We start from the raw sequence: 21,563 nt of genomic DNA, 5'->3' as shown, positions 1-21,563 counted from the left end.
GTAGAGGTCTTCTGAGAGATAAGGGGTGGCGGGTACTTGCTCTTATATTTGAAAGTGTCAGGAAAAGTGGAATCTGGACCGTAAGAGACTGAAAGGAGGAAAATGTGAAGAGGCACACATGCTTCCTTGGCTATCCGAAAGCAGAGCATCAGCCTAAGTAGAAAAGAGAAGACTAAACCCTCCACCCCAACCCCGTCGCTTTCCCAACGTTCCCTTTACGAAAGACCTATATTAGTACCTGTGTTAGTTAAGGTTAGGAAATTCGAGGAGGACTGCCGCTTTTACGAAAAAAGCTATTACTCTCGGTAGCAGGTCTCCTGCCAGAGCCTGGACACCAGTAATTCTTTTTTAGCGGACCTACTAGGTCCCGCCCCCTCTTGGCGCGACTGCCCAGCGAGGCCCCACCCCTCATAAGAAAGACAGCCCACAAGACACGCCTCGCCCAATGTGGTCCCGCCCCCCGGAATGACCGCTCGTAGGGCACGCCCTCTCGCCGTGGTCCCGCCCCCCCACGGTGCGACCGCCCCGCGAGGCCCAGTTCCCCACTCTGTGGTCCGACTCCTTCTCAGAGTGACAGCGCGCGCGACACGCCTCTCCCGTGCGCCGCCCCGTTCCCACTCCCGGCCAAAGGCCTGCTAGGCCCGTCTCACTTTTCTGCGGAGCCGTTCCGGTCTGCGCCTGCAGCACTCCCTGCTAGGCCCCGCCCCGCTCAGTGCGACGCAGTGCTGGGCCCCGCCTCTCCCGGGGTGGTCCGGCCCTGCCTGAGGGCTCCGGCGTTCTGGACCCCTCCAGGCCTGCCACGCCCAGTGCCTGGCGCGCCCGCCCCTCAGGCCCCGTCCCGCCCCGCCCTCGAGCGTGCACGGCGGTGCCTCCGGGTCGCGCTGGCTCTTAGGCGCGCCTGCGAAGACGTGGATTGCCGCTGCGGCCGGTACGTGGGGGAGGGGACTGCAGACCCTCTCGCTGCCGGCGGCGTGGAGCCAGGGTCCGTGCGGAGCTAAGCCCGGGCTGCCCCGCCGCGGCGGGGCGCCTCTAGGGACGCCGCCGGCCGCCCTTCCTTCCCGGGGTACCTCTCAGTGCTGGCAGTCCCAGGAATGGGGAAGTGGGACGGGAATGGGCGCAAATGCGGGATGGGGGAGGGAGGACTGAAGGTGTTGGGGAATGGCAGTCGCAGGTGGGGGCTGGGGGGAGCCGAGATCTGGGGAGGGGTTATGGGTGGAGGGTTGAGTAATGAACGAAACGTAGCGAGGCCGAAACCTGGGGCTGGAGTCAGGCTGTGGGGTTGGGGGTCTTCAGAGCTAAGGAGAATGAGGTCGTGGGCGGGGGTGGAAAAGACTGCGAAGCTTAAGGGCGTGTTTTGGAAGGACCAGCTCAGCGGGGCTCAGGATTCACGCTTCCCCCGGACAGTCCCAGGAGCCTGGGGGCGGTTAGGGTATGTCAGAACGAAGTGTGGCTAGAGCGAACTTGCGGGGTCATGCTCTCTTTCACATCAGGATGATTGTGTTTCCAAGCTCTTGACTGGGACACACTGTAATTTTAAGTAATAAATGCAAGTCAGGAGCAGTGCCTGGGACACCGAAGAAATGTGGATGGAATAGAGATTTCCTTCAGGCTGCTTCTGTTTTCCCGGTACCGTCACAGCGCCAGCCTTGGTGTGCGCTGTCTGCAGCAAAACACTGTTCAGCCGCCAAGACAAAGTGCGGAGGTTCCGGACTTAAAAATAAGTACAGTTGAGGTTCACTCAGACGGAAAAATAGTTGTATCCCATTCTCTTAAATCCCGTGGTGTTTAATTTTTAAAAATCTAATCCTTTGGAGTTAAAAAATCTTTATTATTTGTCTCCTTTCAATTTGAAGTCACACTAACCTACAGAGCTGGATGTTGTCTAAGGGCCTATTCTGTATGGTACATAGTTTTCAATTCACTGTGGAAAGTAGACCATTATCTGTTCTGACCAGCTATTGCTGCAAGAATCATAGAATTGCCAGTGAAGAATGAAATTTAAAAGGTCTAAAATAATGTAAGGGAATAGGAAATGGCCTGGTGAATTGGAGTGTGTGCACTTAAAAAGCCAGTGAAACTTTTTTTTTTTCCATTGTAGAAAGTTGGAAGATTGAGAAAAAATATAAGGATGAAAATTAAAATCTCATGTAATTTCACCAACCCTATTAACATTTGGGTGCAATTCTTCTTAATTCTTTTTGTATTTTATAGTGTATTAAATGTACATGTTACATTATTGAGATCATATTGTTATATTACTTTGCTTTTTTCCCACTTGGCATTTTCCTGGATCATTAAAAAGTCTCCTTAAATATCTTTTTAAATGGTTGTATGGTTATCATATGGATTTATTCTTTTATCACATATTAGAGTTGTTTTGTGTCAAGTGCTATGCTTAAGGTGAGATTCGGTGTTGCTTCAGGTTCTCAGACATCATTCCAGCCAAAAAAAGCAAAATCTTGACAGTTTGTGGCATAATGAAAGTAGATAGAAAGTCTGAATGAGAAGAGGAAATAGTGTTGTTTCACTTTATCGGTCAGTCTGTGGCAAGGCTCAGTTGGGTGATTCTGTGTCCAGGTGGCCTTCTGCTGGTGTAGCATCTAATCAGGCCTGGACTTGGGCTGCTATGGCCAGGCTGTCTTCAGTTGTCTTGTCTCACCTGTCCTGCATCTTCCTGTGGAATCCTGATGCCACCATGTTCCCAGGTATGGGAATAGGCCTCAGCAGCTTCCTTACCTTGTTGGTGTCACTGAGTGTCAAATTCTAGTGAGGGTGTGTGTGTGCAGTGCTGATTTTCTACTATCAAATTTGCCCACATCTGATATAACACCAAGAGGTAGCTGCCTTAGGTCTCAAAGAAGGAATATCCCACAGTTGCTCTCATAATTAACTGCCTATTGGAGGTTTCAGAGGATGTCTCTAAGCTGTCTTTACCCTCAGGGCCTCTGGAGGGGTCCTGTCCTTCTTCCTTCTAGCCCTGGCCATTAAAATTGCAACTTTTCTCCTGAAGAAATCCCTCTCATTTTCCAGCTCAGTCAGTGTGGCCCTTCATTTTTCTCTCACCGGTATATTCCTGTGTTGCTTCATGACAGAAAATTTTGTAATTTTGGTGTATGTTTCTCCTTGAGTCTGAAATAAGGTGATTTCTGAAGACAGCAAGTGCATTTCCTTCTTACTAGCCTCTGAATTTATAATTCCATTGCCCCCTCTCCCCCAATTTAGGAAGAGAATATAGGGTCTCCTATTCTTTTTTTGATCCTTGATAAAATATGCACATACTCTCAGCCCCTCAGCCTCCCACCCATGGTTGAACTCACAGTGTATTTCTCTTCATATGTGCGTTTCAACCTCTATGGACAGGATTTACCTGTTATTATAGGCAAGTGATTCCAGTAGCTAAAGTAAAAGTCACATGAGTCCAGTTCATTTATAGGCCTCTTTCTGACCCTGTTCAGCACATGTGAAGAGCAGAATTTGGGATGGCTATCTTGTGCCCCACAGTATCTATGGAACCTGTATGCTAAGCCTTTTAGTCCTTCCTGGCTGCTGTCCTGGCTGACAGCCTGGATAAGAGGGGGAAATTGGTTGTGGTTGTAGAAATCATGCTACCTTCTAGAGTCTAAGAAGACCACATATGTTGAGTCATTGTTTTTAGATTGGCCCCAAGTGGGACCATGAAACTCTCTTCCCATATACTTAAAAAGGCCTCATGTCCGCCCATCTTGTATTTTGGTCCCATGTACTGGTCCTGCCTGGTAATGGTGGACCAAGTTCCTATTAAGATCCTCTGGTTAAAGCAGATTGTAGAACTCAGCTTAGGCCAAGGCTGCCATGAGGCTTCGTGTTTTCACCACCTTAGTCTTGCTATTCATACCACTGGGCTAGCCAATTGGAAGATGTAGGTTTAGGGCACGCCTGGATTACCCTGTCCTGTAAACTGTAAAATTGAATCCTCCTTACCTGTACCCTGCTGCGTACAGAACAGGAACAGGAATTCCCCAAGGAAAGGGCATCACAGAGCTGTTCCTATACAGAAATTTCCTGAGCATTAGGTTCCCCTAGGTGGATTACAGGGACTAGAAGAAGAGAGCACAGGAGGTGTTGCAGGGTGGGGAAGGGGCATCTTAGGTAACCAGGTTTGTAAGTACATTGTGGCTCAATGGATGGCATAAGCGTAGGACAGCTGAAAACCGAAAGCATGAACGGAGCAGAGTTGGTCCTGAAAGGGTTGTCATCAACAGTGTGGAAACCTCAAGAGCATTTTCTGTACTAGAGCCTTAAAGGGGTCAAGTCTTACCAAACTCCACTAAAAAGCCTTAGTGGGCCTTCTCCCCTACCCCCACCTGCCATTCACATTGCTCAGAGCAGTGTCCACACAACACTGGCACTCGTGTTAGTCTGTGAGACTTCTTTGGAGCTAAAGCATGCCGCTGCACAGTGTGGGCAGGCCAGTGTTCCTTCTAATGATGAGACTGTAAAACTGACTTTATGAACTCAGTTCATAAAAAGGACAAAAAACCCACACCTTCTTCATGTCATTCAAAGAGCACTGGATTTCAGTCCCATATCTACCACACTATTTGTGTGATTTTGGGGTCTGATGAACATGATATGGTGAGGTCATGGAACTAAATGACCCCAAGGCTCCTTCTGCTCTAAAAATTCTATCGCTGTGCAGCCCTCTGGTGCTTTTGGCCATCTGCTTCTGGATAGGAGAGGGTGTGCCTAGGTACCGAGTCCTTTCATTGTGTATACTGTCAGGCAGAAGGCTTTTCACCATTAGTGAACTTTTACTTCAAACAGCCTTTAAAGTTTGGCAACTTCTTTTGTACAAAGTTGGTATGTTTTTAATATTTTAAAGCAAAATATTATCTGGTATTATAGTTTTAAAAATATGACTTGACCTTTACTAAAGGGTATATTTTATACTTACTGTTGAAAACGTTAAAAAAACCCTTGCTCATTAAAATTCAAATCAAAAAGAAAAATGTAAAGAAGAAAATAACAATTAGCTTAAATCCTGCTACTTAGACATGGCAGTTTGGAGAAATAATCTGACTAATCATTGGCGGCAAATTTTTTAAAATGCACGCTGGGTGGCTCAGTCAATTAAGTGTCTGCTTTCAGCTCAGTAATGATCCCAGGGTCCTGAGATCAAGTTCTGCCTGCATCAGGCTACTTGCTCAGCAGGGAGCCTGCTTCTCCCTCTGCCTGCTGCTCCCCCTGCTTGTGCTTTTTTTTTTCTCTCTCTCTCTCTCTGACAAATAAATATATAAAATCTTAAAAAACAAAACAAAATCTGCAAACAGTGTAGACTGAAATGTGAGTGCTTCCACACATGGTTCAGGGTGTAAGCTCTGGCCTCAGACCACTAGAATTTAAATCCCAGCTCTGTTACTGTGTGACGTAAGACAAACCTACTTACCCTGTTTGACCTCAGTTTTCTCATCTGCTAAATGAAAGTGTTAGAGTTTCTTCTTCATGGGGTTGGTGTGAGAATTTAATGAGTAGCCCAGTTCTTTGCATGTAGTAAGTCCCCCGCAAAAGTTAACTAGTGTTGTCATTTTGCTCTTAGTATGGATTGTGTATATCCATAACTGGGATCATGCTTTGCATTTTTTTTTTAACCTTACAATGTGTTCTAAAATGTTCTCCATGTTAATATAATTGCATCTGGATGCTAGTATTGATGGTTCTGTTGTATAGTTGTGACACACTTTATGTATTTAGCCAATCTCCTCGTTAGACTTTCAGGTTGTAAGTTGTTTCTTTTTCATTTCTTTGCCGTAACTAGAACCCAAAAATAAATAAGAAACAGAGAAAAAAAGAAAGTTGTCATGAACTTTCACTATATATATATATACACATACATGTATATATATGTATGTGTGTATATATATATTCTATTTTATTATCTCTTTGGCATGAATTCCAAGAAGTAGCATTGTTGTGTTAAATAGTAGGAATATTTAATATTGCTTTTAATACTGCCATGCTGCTTTCTAGAAAGGTGGTATCAAGTTACATCTGTCAGCCATGTGTGAGAATGCCCAATTTTCTTTTTCTTTTTTTTTTTTTTTAAAGATTATATTTATTTGTTTAACAGAGAAATCACAAGCAGGCAGAGAAGTAGGTAGAGAGAGAGAGGAGGAAGCAGGCTCCCTGCTGAGCAGAGATCCTAATGCAGGCCTTGATCCCAGGGCCCTGAGATCATGACCTGAGCCAAAGGCAGAGGCTTAATCCACTAAGCCACCCAGGTACCCCAAGAATGCCCAATTTTCTGCATCTGTTCCAGAACTGGCTTCTGTCCACCTTTCAACTTCAGCAAATCTGAAAAAGGAAAAGCATCTTTTACTTATTTTTCATTTAGTTTATTAGTATGTTTGTACATCTTTTCAACATGTGTTGGCCGCTTGTGTTCTTTTTGTGACTTGTGATTTCAGTTTTTTGTATTTTTTTTGTTGATTTGTAGGAACTCTTTGGATATCAGAGATAGTGACACTTTTGTTTGTAATATATTGGAAATCTTGTTAAGGTTGTCTCAAGTAATGAAAGGTGTATAGTATCTCAGATGAGAATAGATCAGTGCGTAAGTATTTATTATGAATCTCTAGCTGATGCTCATATACATGTTTAGAATGGAAACCCTCATTTAGTGTCTCAAAAAGATTGTTTTATGACCTGGTAATTATGAATAAGGTAGGCCTTTTATTACTGACATTAGGTGATGCATAATTGCCAAAAAACTGCCATCTTTGATGCATGTCCACATATACTGTACTGAACCTTTGATTGTGCCCTTAACCTTACTATTCTTTCCAACATGTCTCTTTATTTATTCTGTCCCATGTCCCAGGTCAGAAGTCTTAGAGTCATCCATGTGCCTTTTCCAAGTTGAAGGGTGTCTGGTTCTCAGCCTCCCTTCCCAGAAAGTTAATCCCGCCTCCTCCGTCTGCCCTGCCCCACTATTGTACTCAGGCTTTGTGCTAGAATGATTTGGCACACACTTGCTTCTGCTAAAAGACCATGAACTCCCCAGAAGTGAAACGGGTCCTGACTTACTTTTGTATCTTCAGACTGTCACAGCATGGCCCAAAATAAGTACTGCAGTAGTGTTCGTTGCATTTGATATTTCCTTTTAAAAGTTGATGATGCTTAAGCCTCTGTAGTCTACTGGTAGATTAACCATTTTTCCCAACTTTTTGTTATGAAAAATTTCAGAAGTTCGGGGGAATAGAAAGATGAAAAACACTCACAATCTTGCCCCCTTAATTTACGTATTAAGATTCATATCATTCTGACATGTTGCTAATACTCTGCTCAGAAACCTACAGTGACTGGCCTTTCTGGCCACTGGAGTGGATGTGAAGTGTAGCATTCCTTATCCTTAAATGGTCACAGCACACAAAATGTGGCCCTCTCTGCTCTGGTCAGGCCAGTCTTACTGTTCTTCTCCTATACTGTCTTTATTCTTGCATCATTGATTTTATACATGTTCTTTCCCTGTGTAGAATGAGTCTCTCCCTTTATTCTTGTTTGAAAACTTTTGCACATCAAGTGTTCTGAGTTCCCATAGCTCTAACTGCTATCTTTTATCATTATTTCATTCTGTATAATTCCTGACCATATCATTTTAACTGTTGGAAAGGGAGTACTGGGTCCTATTTTGATCTGGTTACCTTCATAGAGCCTAGCATGCTGACTTTGGATTTGGCTGGCATTTTAGAATAATAGCATTCCTGAGGGATTTGTGCTATGATGTGAATCCAGAATTGATTTATGATACTTACATTGCCCCAAAACTGTGCTCTATTAGAGAAGAACAAAAGCTTACACTGGTTTGTTTGATCAGCTTGTTGCAAGATCATGGTTCACTCCAAAGAATGGAAAGGTGTTCTGTGGTGTTGATCACTCCTTTTGTGATTATTCCCAAGAATTGATTTGAATGTGTACTTTGGAATCATTAAAACTTATATCAAGTACAAAGCTAATACAAGTAAGTCTAAAGTCTAGAAATTGTCCCTGATGTAAATCACTGGGTTAAAGAGATTCGCATGAAAAACATTTTAGAGAGAGGCCATTAAGCCTTCGTGAATGATGCCATTTGGGGTGGGGTGGGGGGGTCCAGGTTGACCTGAGTATTTTTCAGGCTTGGAAATGGAGATAAAGGTGATGTTCCTGAGAAAGAAAAACTAGGAAGGGAAGCTGATGCTGGGGACATCAACTCCATACTGAAACATGAGTTCAGACAGTGTTAGTTCTCTGCTCTTACTGACCTGGTGACTCCCATCGTTTATTTGACAAAGCTCAGTTCCTTTGTAATCAGGGTGCCTTGTTAGTACCTGCTCATTCCCATCCTAGCACCCTACCCCCCTCCCCACACCCACAGGTAGTGCTACAGCCATACTTAATCACTTGTATTCCTCTGATTCTGTTGATTGTTTTTCATCATTTTCTGTAGGGTAATATTATTTCCTCTACTTAGAATGCTATCCAAGTCTCGCTGGTGAACTCCTATTCATTCTTCTGAATCCTGTTCAGGTATCACATCCCTCGTAAATACTTTCTTACGCTTCCTGTGTGAGATCACATTTGACAATACTGACCTTTCCTTACCTGAATGTCCTCCCTGCTGTGTTCTGATCTGCTTATAGAAAAGGATGGTCTTCCCCCTGACTTTGTATGGGCCTGCCTCACATGTGTGCTCTGAACCATTAATTGAGCCTATTGTATAACCCAACTAGATCGTGAAAAATCTTCCTTTTTCTTGGAAGCCAGAATTAGGTGTAGTTAAGAGAAAATACAAATATATATATTTGTCTATATATTTCTATATATTTCTCTTTTCCATTGTAACCCGTGTGCTTTTTATTTTATTTTAATTTTAGCACGTTTGTAAAAGATGAAAGTGACCTTATCATCTTTGGATACTTGTGAGAGTTCCTTCACACCTTTGGTCGTTCTAGAACTGGCTCAGGATGTCAAAGAAGAAACCAAAGAATGGCTGAAGAACAGAATTGTCTCTAAAAAGGAAGATGGAGGTAAGTAAAATAAATATAACTCAGACTCAGTCATGCTTAGTGAGTAAAAATATATTTTCAAATATGTTTTATAGTTATTTCATCGATATATTTCTAAAATTAATAATCCATTTCTTTGTTCTTTATTATTCATCTGGACTTGAAAAGAGACCTTAAGTCTACATTAGACTATAAGTGACATGAGTGATTTTGTTCACAGCTATAAATGCTGTGTCTAGTACACAGCCTGGCACATGGTAGGTCAGTATTTATCAAATGAATGAACAGGTGTCTATTGAGTGCTCTCTATGTGTCAGTTATGATGCTAAGGGAAAGATTAATATGGTCTCTGCTTGCAAGGATGTTACTGTCAGTGTAAGGAGACTGAATGCCAATTCCTGGAAATTGAAGTAGCAGGTAAATGCCCCCTCCAAAAAACCCTAATGAAAGAGCTGTTACACAGCAGTACATGATACTTAAAAATGAATTGTATGTAAACTAGCTGGAAGAGTAACGGGAAGACAGAGGTAACACTTGGTGATGGTTTTTGGGCTGGAAAAGTATGACTTCATAGAAGCCAAAGCTTAGCTCTCTCCTAGGGTGGAAAGGGATCTAGATTGGGTGAGAGGATGGAGGACATTTCACATGAGCAAACACCTCATAAAACTACACAAAACAAGAGTTGTTTTGCACTTGCACTTCACCTAAAAATTCATCTAAAACTTTATCAAGTCTCCAAACACGGAATAAAACTTTTAATCTTTTTTTAAAAAATCTTTTAATAAAGATTTTGACTGTGAACCAAAATGCTTTCTTTATAATAAAACCTTGAATCAAAGTGGAATTTTTAAGTTTTTGCAAACAACTAAACCAAAAGATAACTTAAAAACAAGAGTACTTTCTAACCTAAATCTGAGGTGTTGCCCTGGGTTGGAGTCCCTTCTTTAAAATTCCTGTGATGGGGGAACCTGAGTGGCTCAGTCACTAAGCATCTGCCTTGGGGTCAGGTCCTGATCCCAGAGGGTTGGGATCAAGGCCTGCAATGGGTTCCCTGCAATGGGTTCCCTGCTCAGCCAGAAGCCTGCTTCTCCCTCTCCCACTCCTCCTTCTTGTGTTCCCTCTCTCACTTTCTCTTTCTCTGTCAAATAAATAAATGAAATCTTTAAAAAAATGAAATAAAATAAAATTCCTGTGATGGAAGAGCATTTGTAGTGCCTAAGAAGGAGGGACTCCAGTGTATTCCCAGTCTTCCCTGCTCACTGTGTGCCTTCAGCAGAGAAACACAAGGATGGCGTGGGGGTGGGCATCTTTCTACCCTGCTGGGAAATATGAAAAGAACATTCCAAAAACATATTCTGATCTTTCAGATAAAGGTAGTGGATTTAACACTCAAGTTTATTTTTACTCTTTTTCAAACATGACAATAAAAGGATTTTTAAAAAAGAGATAAGTCCAGTTTGACAAAGAAAAAGGGAAAGAATATAGCAGCATCACCATTTTGGAAGCTAGAAAACAGGTGGATGAGTGGTAAATAGCTTCTCAGACTTCAAAAAAGTCAAAAGTTGAAGGTGGCAGGGGTATAAATTGAGGTCAGTTTAGTTTAACACCACAGAATACTCCTAAAGACTTAGGTATTAGTGACTTTAGGGACTTGCAGAGGTGGAATTAAGTAGTACCAAGAAAAAGAAAAAAGAATTGACTGAGACTCATGTAAGAAATAGATCCCCAGATCCCTTCTGTATTCTGCCATTACAGCAGAAGACTGAATGCAAGATGCTTGGATTTTGATGTGAGGGCTTTATGCACAGTTGAAAACAGAGATTCTCTACTGAAAATAGGATAATAACTGAGTATTATTCCCCCTATACTCCATCCTACCAATCTCATCTAATTTAGTTTCTAAAATGTTAGCAGCTACATTCAAATCATTTAGGAAGCAGGTTGAATAATCTTTTTTGGGGAGTCTGATCAAAGACAAAATAACTAAAGGTGCAGAAATCAGAGAGTTGACCATGGAAAACAACCTGGCTAGATGACTATGTATTCAAGGTTATCTTTAAGGAGTTCCATCTAAGCCTTCAGAACTTAAGTACAGCCTCCTAGAACCCCATTCTTAAATATGCACATATAATAAAAGATCACCAAATGTCTGAGGAAAATCCCTAACATGAAAGAGAAAGCTAAAACTAAACAAAAAGATAAAAACAGCAAACTTTGCCAAAGAAGAAAACCAGAGAAAATATAAAACTCAGATCTCAGTTATGAGAAGCTAAGACAGACCTAGAGTTGGATACTTTTGATAGATCAAGAGATCAGGAGTTGGATACTGTAAAATACTCATTTAGGAAAAAAAGCTCATATATAAAGTAGAAGTATAAAAGCAAAATTTAAAAACTCAGTAAAAGGATTAGAAAATAATTTTGATAAAAGCTCCCAGAAAGTAGAATAAAGGGGACAGAATTGGGAACTTTGACAGAGAAAAAGTAAGGAAGTTAGAGGACTAGTCTAGGAAGTACACATCTGAATAAAAGGAGTTCTAGAAAGTGAATAGAGAAAAAGGAGAAGAAATCATCAAAGGGAAACTTAAGGTTGACACCATGCTTTTTCAGATGGGGAGGGCCCAGCCGGTGCTCTGCACTGTAGATGAAAATGGCTTACTATTGGAATGTTCTAGAACCCTGGGAGTGGAGAAGATACTACAAACTTTAAGAAAGACAGTAAGTCACACATAAGGGATCAGACTTGTGAGCAGAAATACAGGAAGCTAGAAGGCATTTTCCGAAGGAAATCAATCAACTTACTTGTAATTCTTATTTATTTGGAAGATAGATTTGAATTGTTAATACATTTGTCTTATATCAGACTAGAAATAATACTTATTTAGAATGTTTTCATTTTTGAAACTCCTCTAAGATTGTGCTTATCTTTTGTTTTTGAAGGTGCCCAGCTCCTGTTTAGACCACTATTAAATAAATATGAGAAAGAAACACTGGAAAATCAGAACTTATATCTTGTTGGTGCCTCTAAGATTACACTGTTACTGGGTGCAGAAGCAATAGGTTTGGTAAAAGAGTGTAATGATAACACTATGAGAGCCTTCACATATGGAACGCGACATAACTTCAAAGATTTTGATGGTGAGTCCCAAGATTGTTTCTATCAGAATCAATTTGTTTCAAAAATAAGTTACTGATGAGTAGATCAGGGGTCAGCAAACATTTTCAGTAAAGGACCAAATTGTAAATATTTTAGGCTGTGCAGGCCATATACTTCTCACTGTTATTTAACACTGCCCTTGGAAAACAAAAGCAGCCATAGACCATAAGAAATTAATGGGTAAAACTGTTCCACTAAAATTTGCTTATAAAATATGGTCCATGGGCCTTACTTAGTTATTTAGTGGGTAAAGTATAATGGTAAAATTCACCTCATTTAGCAGGATTCACTTGCCAAAAAAATACTATTTTCTTTTTTTTTTAAGATTTTATTTATTTATTTGAGAGAGAGAGAGCACAAGTGGGGGTGAGAGGGGCAGAGGGAGAGAGAAGCAGGCTCCTCCCTGAGCAAAGAGTGTGATGCACGACTGGATCCCAGGACCCTGAGATCATGACCTGAGCCAAAGGCAGGCATTTAACTGAGTGAGCCACCCAGGTGCCCCCAGAATACTATTTTCTTATCAGACTATCTTCTTCCTCATTTATGGGTGGGGTGTTAATGCCAGAAGGGACAGGCCTAGGCTTGTGAGTTTGAGGAAGGAGAATTTGTCATACAGCCAAACTTCAGGTCATCCCTAGTTAGAATTAAAGAGCATGTGGCTTTCTGCTCATTGGTATTAGTTGAGATCAAGCAAGTAGCTGCCATTTGGATTTTTATACTATATTATATAAGAACTAGTACTGTAGGCCCTCCCACTGGATGCCTGAAATAACAGGTAGTACTGGACCCTCTATGTGCTGTTTTCCTATATGCACATCCCTGTGATAAAGCTTAAATTGTAAACTAGGCACAATAAGAGATTAACAACAACAATAATAAAGTAGAACAATGATAACAATCTACTGTAATAAAAATTCTGCAAATGTGGTCTCTCTTTCTCCCTCAAAGTGCCTTGTTTTACTGTATGTACCCTTCTTGTGATGATGAGCTGATGAGATGGGGTGAGGTGAATGACCTAGGCATTGGAACATAGTGTTAGGCTACTATTGACCTTCTGATGATAGGTGAGAGGGAGGGGATCAGCCACTTCTGGACTGTGAGTCATGGGGTAACTAACACCCTAGAAAGAAAAACTGCAGAACAAGAGGGTACCATTGTACAATGATTGAAGAGTTGTATTATGTGAAGGCAAAACAATATTTTTATTCTTAAAGAATATCTAAGGGGCTTTATGTTCTGCTTAATTTAGCAGTTTTATACTTGGCTAACTCCTTTTGTTATTTGTTTATATCATCATTTCTGTAATCCCAAGTTATATGAATATTATTAATTTTATTTTGGCTATTAATGAGAAAAATAACTGGAAATTTTTGCTTTCATTTAGATGACAATAATGACTTCCTTACAATGGCAGAATGTCAATTCATTATCAAACATGAGCTTGAAAATCTTAGAGCCAGAGAAGAAAAGATGATCCCTGGTTACCCCCAGGCAAAGTTGTATCCAGGAAAATCATTATGTAAGTCATTGTATCAACCAGCTTCATGAATACACATTCTAATGCAATTATCTTTTCTTAGTAGACATGAATAACAAGTTAGAAAAGCTTTATTTTTTTTTCTCTTACTGAAAAATGCATAGAACTTTACAATAACTTATTTCTGTGTGAACATAGCTTTTGCTACTGGAGCTTCATTATATTGTGCCTTTAGACCAATATATTTGTTTTGTGGGGTGCCTGGATGGCTCAGTGGGTTAAAGCCTCTGTGTTCAGCTCAGGTCATGATCTCAGGGTCCTGGGATCGAGCCCCGCATTGGGCTCTCTGCTCAGAAGGGAGCCTGCTTCCTCCTCTCTCTCTGCCTGCCTCTCTGCCTACTTGTGATCTCTCTCTGTGTCAAATAAATAATAAAATATTAAAAAATATATATATATATATATTTGTTTTGTATGGTTCGCTACTTATTAATTGCATTCTCACAGCATTCAGTTAGCTTAAAATTAGGTGTGAATACATACATGTATTACTCATGTTAAGTTTAGCAAAGTTTACTTTATGTCCAGACACTCTAGGGAGTATGGGGAGGAATGAGAACAGGAGCCGCCACCTTTTCCTGGAGCCCTCCTTCCAATTGCTCTTATCTCAGTCAGTGAGAACTTGGGAGCAAGGCTTAGGAAGAATCACAAAGTGACATGATACCTGAATGCAAATCAGCAGTTTGCAATTCTGTGATTTTGTGTCATTCCATTTGAGTGAGAATACTAGTTTGCAGATGGAAGAGCTCACTACAGTGTGTAATTTCAAACCGCTCCCCTACCGGATGGTGGCAAGGCCTCAGAGCATTTTTGCTGTCCAAATGCACTTTAAACATGTAAGTCACTGTGTTCTCTAGGCTGCATAATACTATCTTCCAGTCTTTACCCACTCCCCCGGCCCCAAGCCCTGGGAGGACAGATGCCCAAGAACCAGTCCATTTCAGATTTTCTCAGTTATCCCCAAATATATAGAGTTGGTTTGATCAAACCAAGATCCAGTCATAGATCACCCACTTTGTATGGTGGTATATCTCTTAACTAGCTGCCTTTCTCTTAGTGTGATAAAGTACACATAACATAAAATTTGAAGATTGAAGTTTAAAAATCTTAAGAGATTTTCAATGTAAATATATTCATAATATTGTACAACTATCATCACCATCCCTCTTCAGAGCTCATTTCATCTTGTAAAACCAGAAGTCTGTATCCATTAAACAATCAGTCTCCCTCCCTTCTTCCTCTGACTCTGGCATAATCAACCAACTTTCTACTTTCTGGCAATTGTTTTGACTCCTCTAAGTATCTCAAATAAGTGGAATCATACAGTATTTCTCTCTTTGTGACTGGTTTATTTCACTTAGCATTATATTCATTAGGTTTGTCTATGTTGTGGCATATGTTGGAATTTCCTTCCTTTTTAAGGCTGAATAATATTCCATTGTATGTATATACCACATTTTGCTTGTTTACTCTTCCATTGTGGACACTTGGGTTGTCTCCACCTTTTGTCTGTTTTGAATTATGCTTTTATGAACATGGTCCGCAAATATCCTTCCAAGACCCTGCTTTTAATTATTTTGGGTGTATATCCAGAAGTGGAAGTGTTGGGTCATATGATATTTCTATTTTTAATTTTTTAAAAGACTTTATTTATTTGCGAGAGAGAGAGCATGAGTGGGGGGCAGAGGGAGAGGGAGAAGCAGACTCTCCACTGAGCAGAGAGCCTGACATGGGACTTGATCCCAGGACCCTGAAATCATGACCTGAGCTGAAGGCAGACGCTTAACCAACTGAACCACCCAAGTGCACCTATTTTTAATTTTTTGAAGACCCTCTATACTGTTTTCCACAGTGGTTGTAACATTTTGCATTCCCACTGACAGTGCACAAGGGTTCCAGTCTCTCTATATCCTGGCCAACTCTTGTTATTTTCTGATATTTTGGGAGTGGTCATTCCAATAGCGGTGAGATGATGTCTCATTTTAGTTTGATTTTCATTTCCCTGATGATGAGTAATGTGGAGTGTCTTTTCATGTGCTTATTGGCCATTCGTATATTTTCTTTGGAGAAATGTCTTTTCAAGTCATTTGCCCATTTTTGAATCAGGTTGTTTTTGTTGTTGAGTTTTAGACAGTCTTTATATATTCTGGATATTAATCCCTTATCAGATATATGAATGGCACATATTTTTACCTATTTCATGGATTGCCTTTTTACTTTGTTGATATTGTCTTTTGATGCATATGATTTTAAAATTTTCATGAAGTCCAACTTAACCTATTTTTTCTTTTTGCCTGTACCTTTGGTGTCATATCTAAGAAATTATTGCCAATGTCATGCAATCAAATCCAATGTCATGAAGCTTTTCCTCTATATTTTCTTCTAGGAGTTTTATAGTTTTGGGTTTTATATTTAGGTCTTTAATCCATTTGAGTTAACTTTTCTCTATGGTGTTAGGTAAGGGTTCAATTTATTTTCTATTTTTATTTATTTATTTTTAAGGATTGAGTTTTATTCTTTTGCGTGTGGATATCCAGTTTTCCCAGTACTATTTGTTGGAAAGACCACCCTTTCCCCATTGAATGGCCTTGGTACCCTTGCACAAATCATTTGACCATGTATGTGAGGGTTTGTTTCTGGCCTCTGTTTATATTGGTCTATATGTCTATATGCCAGTACCACATTATATTGGTTCTTGTGGCTTTGTGGTCATTTTTTTTTTTTTTTAAGATTTTAGTTATTTATTTGAAAGAGAGAGAGAATTTGCATAAGGCAGGAGAAGGGCCAAGGGGGAGAGGGGAAGAGGGAGAGAATCTCAGGCAGACTCCATGTTGAGAGTGGAGTGCGGCATGGGGCTTGATCTCAAGACCCTGAGCAAAGCCAAAACCAAGAGCCAGCTGCTTAATCAAGTGAGCCACTCAGCATTCCAGCTTTATGGTAAGTTTTTTTTTTTTTTTTTGTAAGGTTTTATTTATTTATTTGGCAGAGAGAGATCACATGTAGGCAGAGAGCCAGGCAGAGAGAGAGGGGGAAGCAGGCTCCCTGTTGAGCAGAGAGTCCGATGCGGGGCTTGATCCCAGGATCCTGGGATCATGACCTGAGCTGAAGGCAGAGGCTTTAACCCACTGAGCCACCCAGGTGCCCCTATGGTAAGTTTTAAATTCAGGAATTTTTTTCTTCCTTTTCAAGATTGTTTTGAAGTTCCATGAAATTCCATATGAATTTTATGATGGGTTTTTCTATTTTTGCAGAAAGCTTGATTGGGATTTTGATAGAGATTGCATTGAATCTATAGATACTTTGGGTAGTATTGACAATTCAACAATATTAAGTCCCATGAACATGGGATGTGTTTCCATTTATTTACGTCTTATTTCGTTTAGCATTGTTTTGTAGTTTTTCATTGTGTGCATCTTTTGTCTTTAGTTAATTTCTTTTTTTTATAATTTTATAATTTTTTATTGTTATGTTAGTCACCATACAGTACATCATTTAGTTAATTTCTTATTAACTAAATTCTAAAACTAAAATAACTAATTCTTATTAGTTATTTTATTCTTTACGATGCTATTATAAATGGGATTGCCATAATTCCTTTTCAGATAGTTCATTCCATAATTACATTTTCAGATAGTTCATTGTTAATATATAGAAATGTCATTTTGTATCCTGCTACTTTTCTGAATTCATCTATTAGCCATGACAATGTTTTTACAGAAAAGTTAGGGTTTTTCTACATAAAATACAATATTGCTCATCAACACGTAATTTTACTTCTTCCTTTCTAATTTGGATGCATTTTTTTTCTTCTCTAATTGTTTTGGCTAGAACTTCCAATTCTATGTTGAATGGAAGTGGTGAAAGTGAGCTTCTTTATCATATTCCTGGTCTAAAGGAAAAACTTTTAGTCTTCCACCATTCAGTATGATATTTGTTGTGGGCTTTTCCCAGATGGATTTTGTTATGTTGAGGTAGTTTCCTTCTATTCCTAGTTTGTTGAGTATAAAAGTGGTGACTCATATTAAATGCTTTTTCTGCATCAGTTGAGTTGATCATGTGGTCCCCCCCCACCCCTTTCTGTTAACATGGTGTATAACAGTAGGCTTTTACTGGAATTATCCTTGCATTCCAGGAATAAATTCCACTTGCTTGTTGCCTCATCTTTCTACTGTGTGGCTAAATTGAGTTTGCTAGTATTTTTTTGAGTATTTTTGCATCATTGTTTATAAGGGATGGTGGTCTGTAGTATTCTTGTGGTATTGTTGTCTGGCTTTGTATCAGGGTAATGCTGGCTTCATAGAATGAGTTAATAGCACTCCTCATTGCAGCGCCTGCGTGGCTTAGATGGTTAAACAATTGCCTTCAGCTCAGGTCATGATCCTAGGGTCCTGGGATCAAGCCCCTCCTTGGGCTCTCTGCTCAGTGGAGAGCCTGCTTCACCGGGTCCCTCTGCTGCTTCCCCTGCTTATATGCTCTGGCTCACTCTCTCTCTCTGTCAAATAAATAAATAAATAAATAAAATCTCTTAAAAAATAAACAACAACAACAACAACAACAAAAAAGTGTTCCTCATTAACTTTGGGGGAAAGTTTGAAAAGGATTGGTATTAGTTCTTTAAGTATTTGGTAAAATTCACCAGCAAAGTTGTCAGATCCAGGGTTTTTCTTTGTCAGGAGATTTTTCAGTGTCCTTACTAATTTAGTCTCCTTACTAATTATCAGATTTTCTATTTCTTCTGACCTCTCATAGTTTTTCATGGTAGCTTTTGTATTTATAGGAATTTGTCCATTTCATGTGGGTTACCTAGTTTGTTGTTAGATAGTTGTTACTAGCACTCTCTTACAGTCCTTTTTATTTCTGCAGAATTGGTAGTAATGTCCTCATTTCTACTTCTGATCTTAGTAATTGGTAAGTTAAGTCATCTCTCATTTTTTCTTAGTTCATCCATCAAAGTATTTGTCAATTTTGTTGATCTTTTCCAAAAACCACCTTTGATTCTTTTAGTCTTTTCTATTGTCTTTCTTTCCTCTATTTTGTTTATCTCTGCTCTAATCTTTATTATTTCATTCCTTCTGCTGGCTATGGTTTTAGTTTGTTCTCCTTTTTCTAGTTTCTTAATTAAATTAGTTTGTTCATTTGAGGTCCTTAGCCACAAATTTCCTCTTTTTTTTTCTGTGTTTCCTAAGTTTTGTTGTGTTTTTGTTTTCATTCATCTCTAAGTATTTTCTAATTTCCTGTGTGATGTCTTCTTTGATCCATTAGTTGTTGTTTAAAAATGTAGTTTTTTAATTTCCACACATTTGTGAATTCTTCAGCTTTCCTTCTGTTACTTATTTCTAATTTTATTCCATTGTGGTCTGAGGATACTTTTTATGAGAGGTATTTGTAAATCTGTTGAGACTTAATTTGCAGCCTAACACATGACTGATCTATCCTGGAAAGTGTCCCATGTGCACTTGAGAAGAATGTGTTTTTGGTCATTTATTGTCTAATTTACATGTGAACTGGATTTTGTGGACTCCCCTGTCTCTGAGTTATGCTGTAGGTATGTGCTATGGATGCTTTTGTTTGTTCTCTTGTTGATCTGTATGGCTTGCAGGATGTGTCACGAAATCCAAATGTAGGTACTGATTCTTAGTTGTCTACATTCCTAGTTATATGCATATATCTTGATATTGATTATATTGTAGCAGTTTTTGTTGGACATATATTTTTTTCAATGTGTATTAAAGATTACCATGATTGCAGAAGAAATTTTTTCAGTAAACTTTTATGAGTTATTGGTTGTATTTACTTTCTTCTTGTCTTTAGGTAAGCCAGTTATGTGTATGTGGACTCTTAAATATTCTCTGAAATATATTTAAGGTTTTGTGTAATTTTCTTAGACTTGTCTACCATTTTCCTGGCTATGTTTTCAGTATTTCCTGTTAGCTCTAATTATGACTTTGCATCTGTAGGAGTTTTATGTGTGTTTTAAATCAGTTTTCTGAGCTCTCACCTTCAGCTCTTATAGCTCTTCTTTGGGTTTTAATTTCAGGGAAATGACTTACTTTCATTTCTTTAATTTCATAGGCTTTCATTGCTCAATGCTGTGAAATTTTCTACTGTGTTTCTTCTCTGCCTTTGTTTCTGGTTTCCTTTTCCCTGTAATATTTCTGCATAGTTCTATGCCAGTTACTTGTAGTTATTACTTACTTTCTAGAGAGCCCTTGTACTTCCAGACCACTATCTTTTCCAGTAGATGCAGTTCAGGGATCCACCATGGGTCTTTTTTGTCCACATCTGGGCAGTGGGGCAGTCCCCACTCTTCAATGTCCAGGAGAACCCTGCCCTCTCCTCCTTGACCCCATTGTGCAGAGGCATGGATGCTCTTAGCTTAGCCTGGGCTGACTTTTAAAGCCTTGTCTCATGGTTTGTGATTTGGGTTTATAAGTGTTTTTCTAGTTTCATCAAAGACAGGTGTTTTCCTTTATCTGTCTTGTTTCCTTTGTTGTTTTTAACTTTTATCATGAGCAAGAACAGGGCAGAGGTGTCTTTCTACCACTCTTTGTTACCAGGAGTTCCACATTCTGTATTCAGGCAGTATTTTGGTGCCTTTCCAGAATTTTAAATCTTTCTTAATCTCTTAGTGGAAATAAGACACAGCTGGGTACAAAACAGACTGAGGCACCATCTTGTTGTTAATGTCAGCCTCCCATTTCTTCCTGTTTATCCACATTCAGATTCTTATGTGGAAGTCCTTGCTTCCTTCTGCTAGCTTCTGCACAGGTACATCCTCTTTCTGTGGCTGGGACAGAGACTGTGTGTGCATTCCCACCACATGGGTCTCTGGAGCAGCAGTTTTCCAAATTCTCCCAGCTGCTTCAGAGAGACGTTTTCAATTGAATGAAAACCTTGAAAGGAATATATGTAAATGGATTTTTCTAGGGTGTATAGGTGCCCTGTCTGGTGTTCTAAAGCTGTAATAGAAATAATTTTCTTGCTGGCAGGATGGGGGTTTTATAAACAAGGATCTCCTCTCTTTCTTTCTTTTTGGTAATACATATAGAGACAATAAAATCATCTCATCATGGTCATTTGAAAATTTTTTATACATCTGAGGTAAGAATCATATTTCCCTTGTCAAGGCTGAATTTTCAAAATCTGCATTATTGTTTTCCTTTATATATTTGAAAACTGTGATCCCTAAAATGCTGTGTTTTATCATAATATTTGGTTGAAGAAGAAATGAGATATATATATGGGCTATGGATAATTATAAAGCGTGAACTGTTTTCAGAGTGCAAATATTAGAGCTAATAAAACTCAGAGTAACCTAAAATCTTAGAGTTCCATGAAGTTAATCCATAGCAATAAGTAGAAAAGCTTTTTTTCTTTTTAAGATTTTATTTGTGAAGGAGAGAGAGGGAGAACATGAGAGGCAGAGGGAGAAGCAGGCTCCCCACTGAGCAGGGATTTTCCCCCCAACCCTCACCCTCCCCTACCATGCAACAGGGCTCAAGCCCAGACCCCAGGATCATGACCTGAGCTGCAGGCAAATGCTTAACAGCCACTCAGGTGCCTCCCTCCACCCACCACCTTTTTTGGCCTTTCAGTTTCACGGGAGACATTCCCTGGGTGTCCTCTTTCCCACAGCTAATTGGGAGCAGAGACTGTAACCTGCTCATTGTGATCCCATCAGCACTGTGAGAGCTAGCCAGGCCTTTCATGAGAAACTCTCCCTGCCATTGCAGGTTTAATTTGATTTTACATGCAATGATTGTGATTTTGTTTGCCACAACATTCTGGTTTAATAGCTTGCATTAAGTAGATGGCAACTGTTGTTGGGGTGAATGTGACCTTGAGCCAATTAG

The 21,563-nt window shown here is 39.8% G+C and overlaps 1 protein-coding gene across 6 annotated transcripts in view; it reads left to right on the top strand.

Annotated features, from left to right (window-relative positions):
- The first annotated feature begins 736 nt into the window (after positions 1-736).
- Positions 737-21,563, top strand: part of ANO10 (anoctamin 10) — a 237,145-nt gene continuing 216,318 nt past the window's right edge. For 2 of the 6 annotated variants that reach the window (XR_004277434.1, XM_032307510.1), the window contains exons 1-4: positions 740-928; positions 8,889-9,041; positions 11,960-12,157; positions 13,561-13,695. Coding sequence is in view for 5 of the 6 variants with exons in the window: in XM_032307510.1 (XP_032163401.1) it covers positions 8,903-9,041; positions 11,960-12,157; positions 13,561-13,695 (472 nt within the window). In the remaining variant the exon portion in view is untranslated. Of the gene's footprint in view, positions 929-8,888; positions 9,042-11,959; positions 12,158-13,560; positions 13,696-21,563 lie in introns of all 6 variants that reach the window. The other 4 variants (XM_032307868.1, XM_032307692.1, XM_032307629.1 and 1 more) reach the window with 4 other exon arrangements.

Source organism: Mustela erminea, chromosome 1 (genome assembly GCF_009829155.1).
Source record: "Mustela erminea isolate mMusErm1 chromosome 1, mMusErm1.Pri, whole genome shotgun sequence".
Taxonomy (NCBI): domain Eukaryota; kingdom Metazoa; phylum Chordata; class Mammalia; order Carnivora; family Mustelidae; genus Mustela; species Mustela erminea.
Note: the sequence above shows the minus strand (reverse complement) of the source record. Positions and strands in the feature narration are given on the sequence as shown.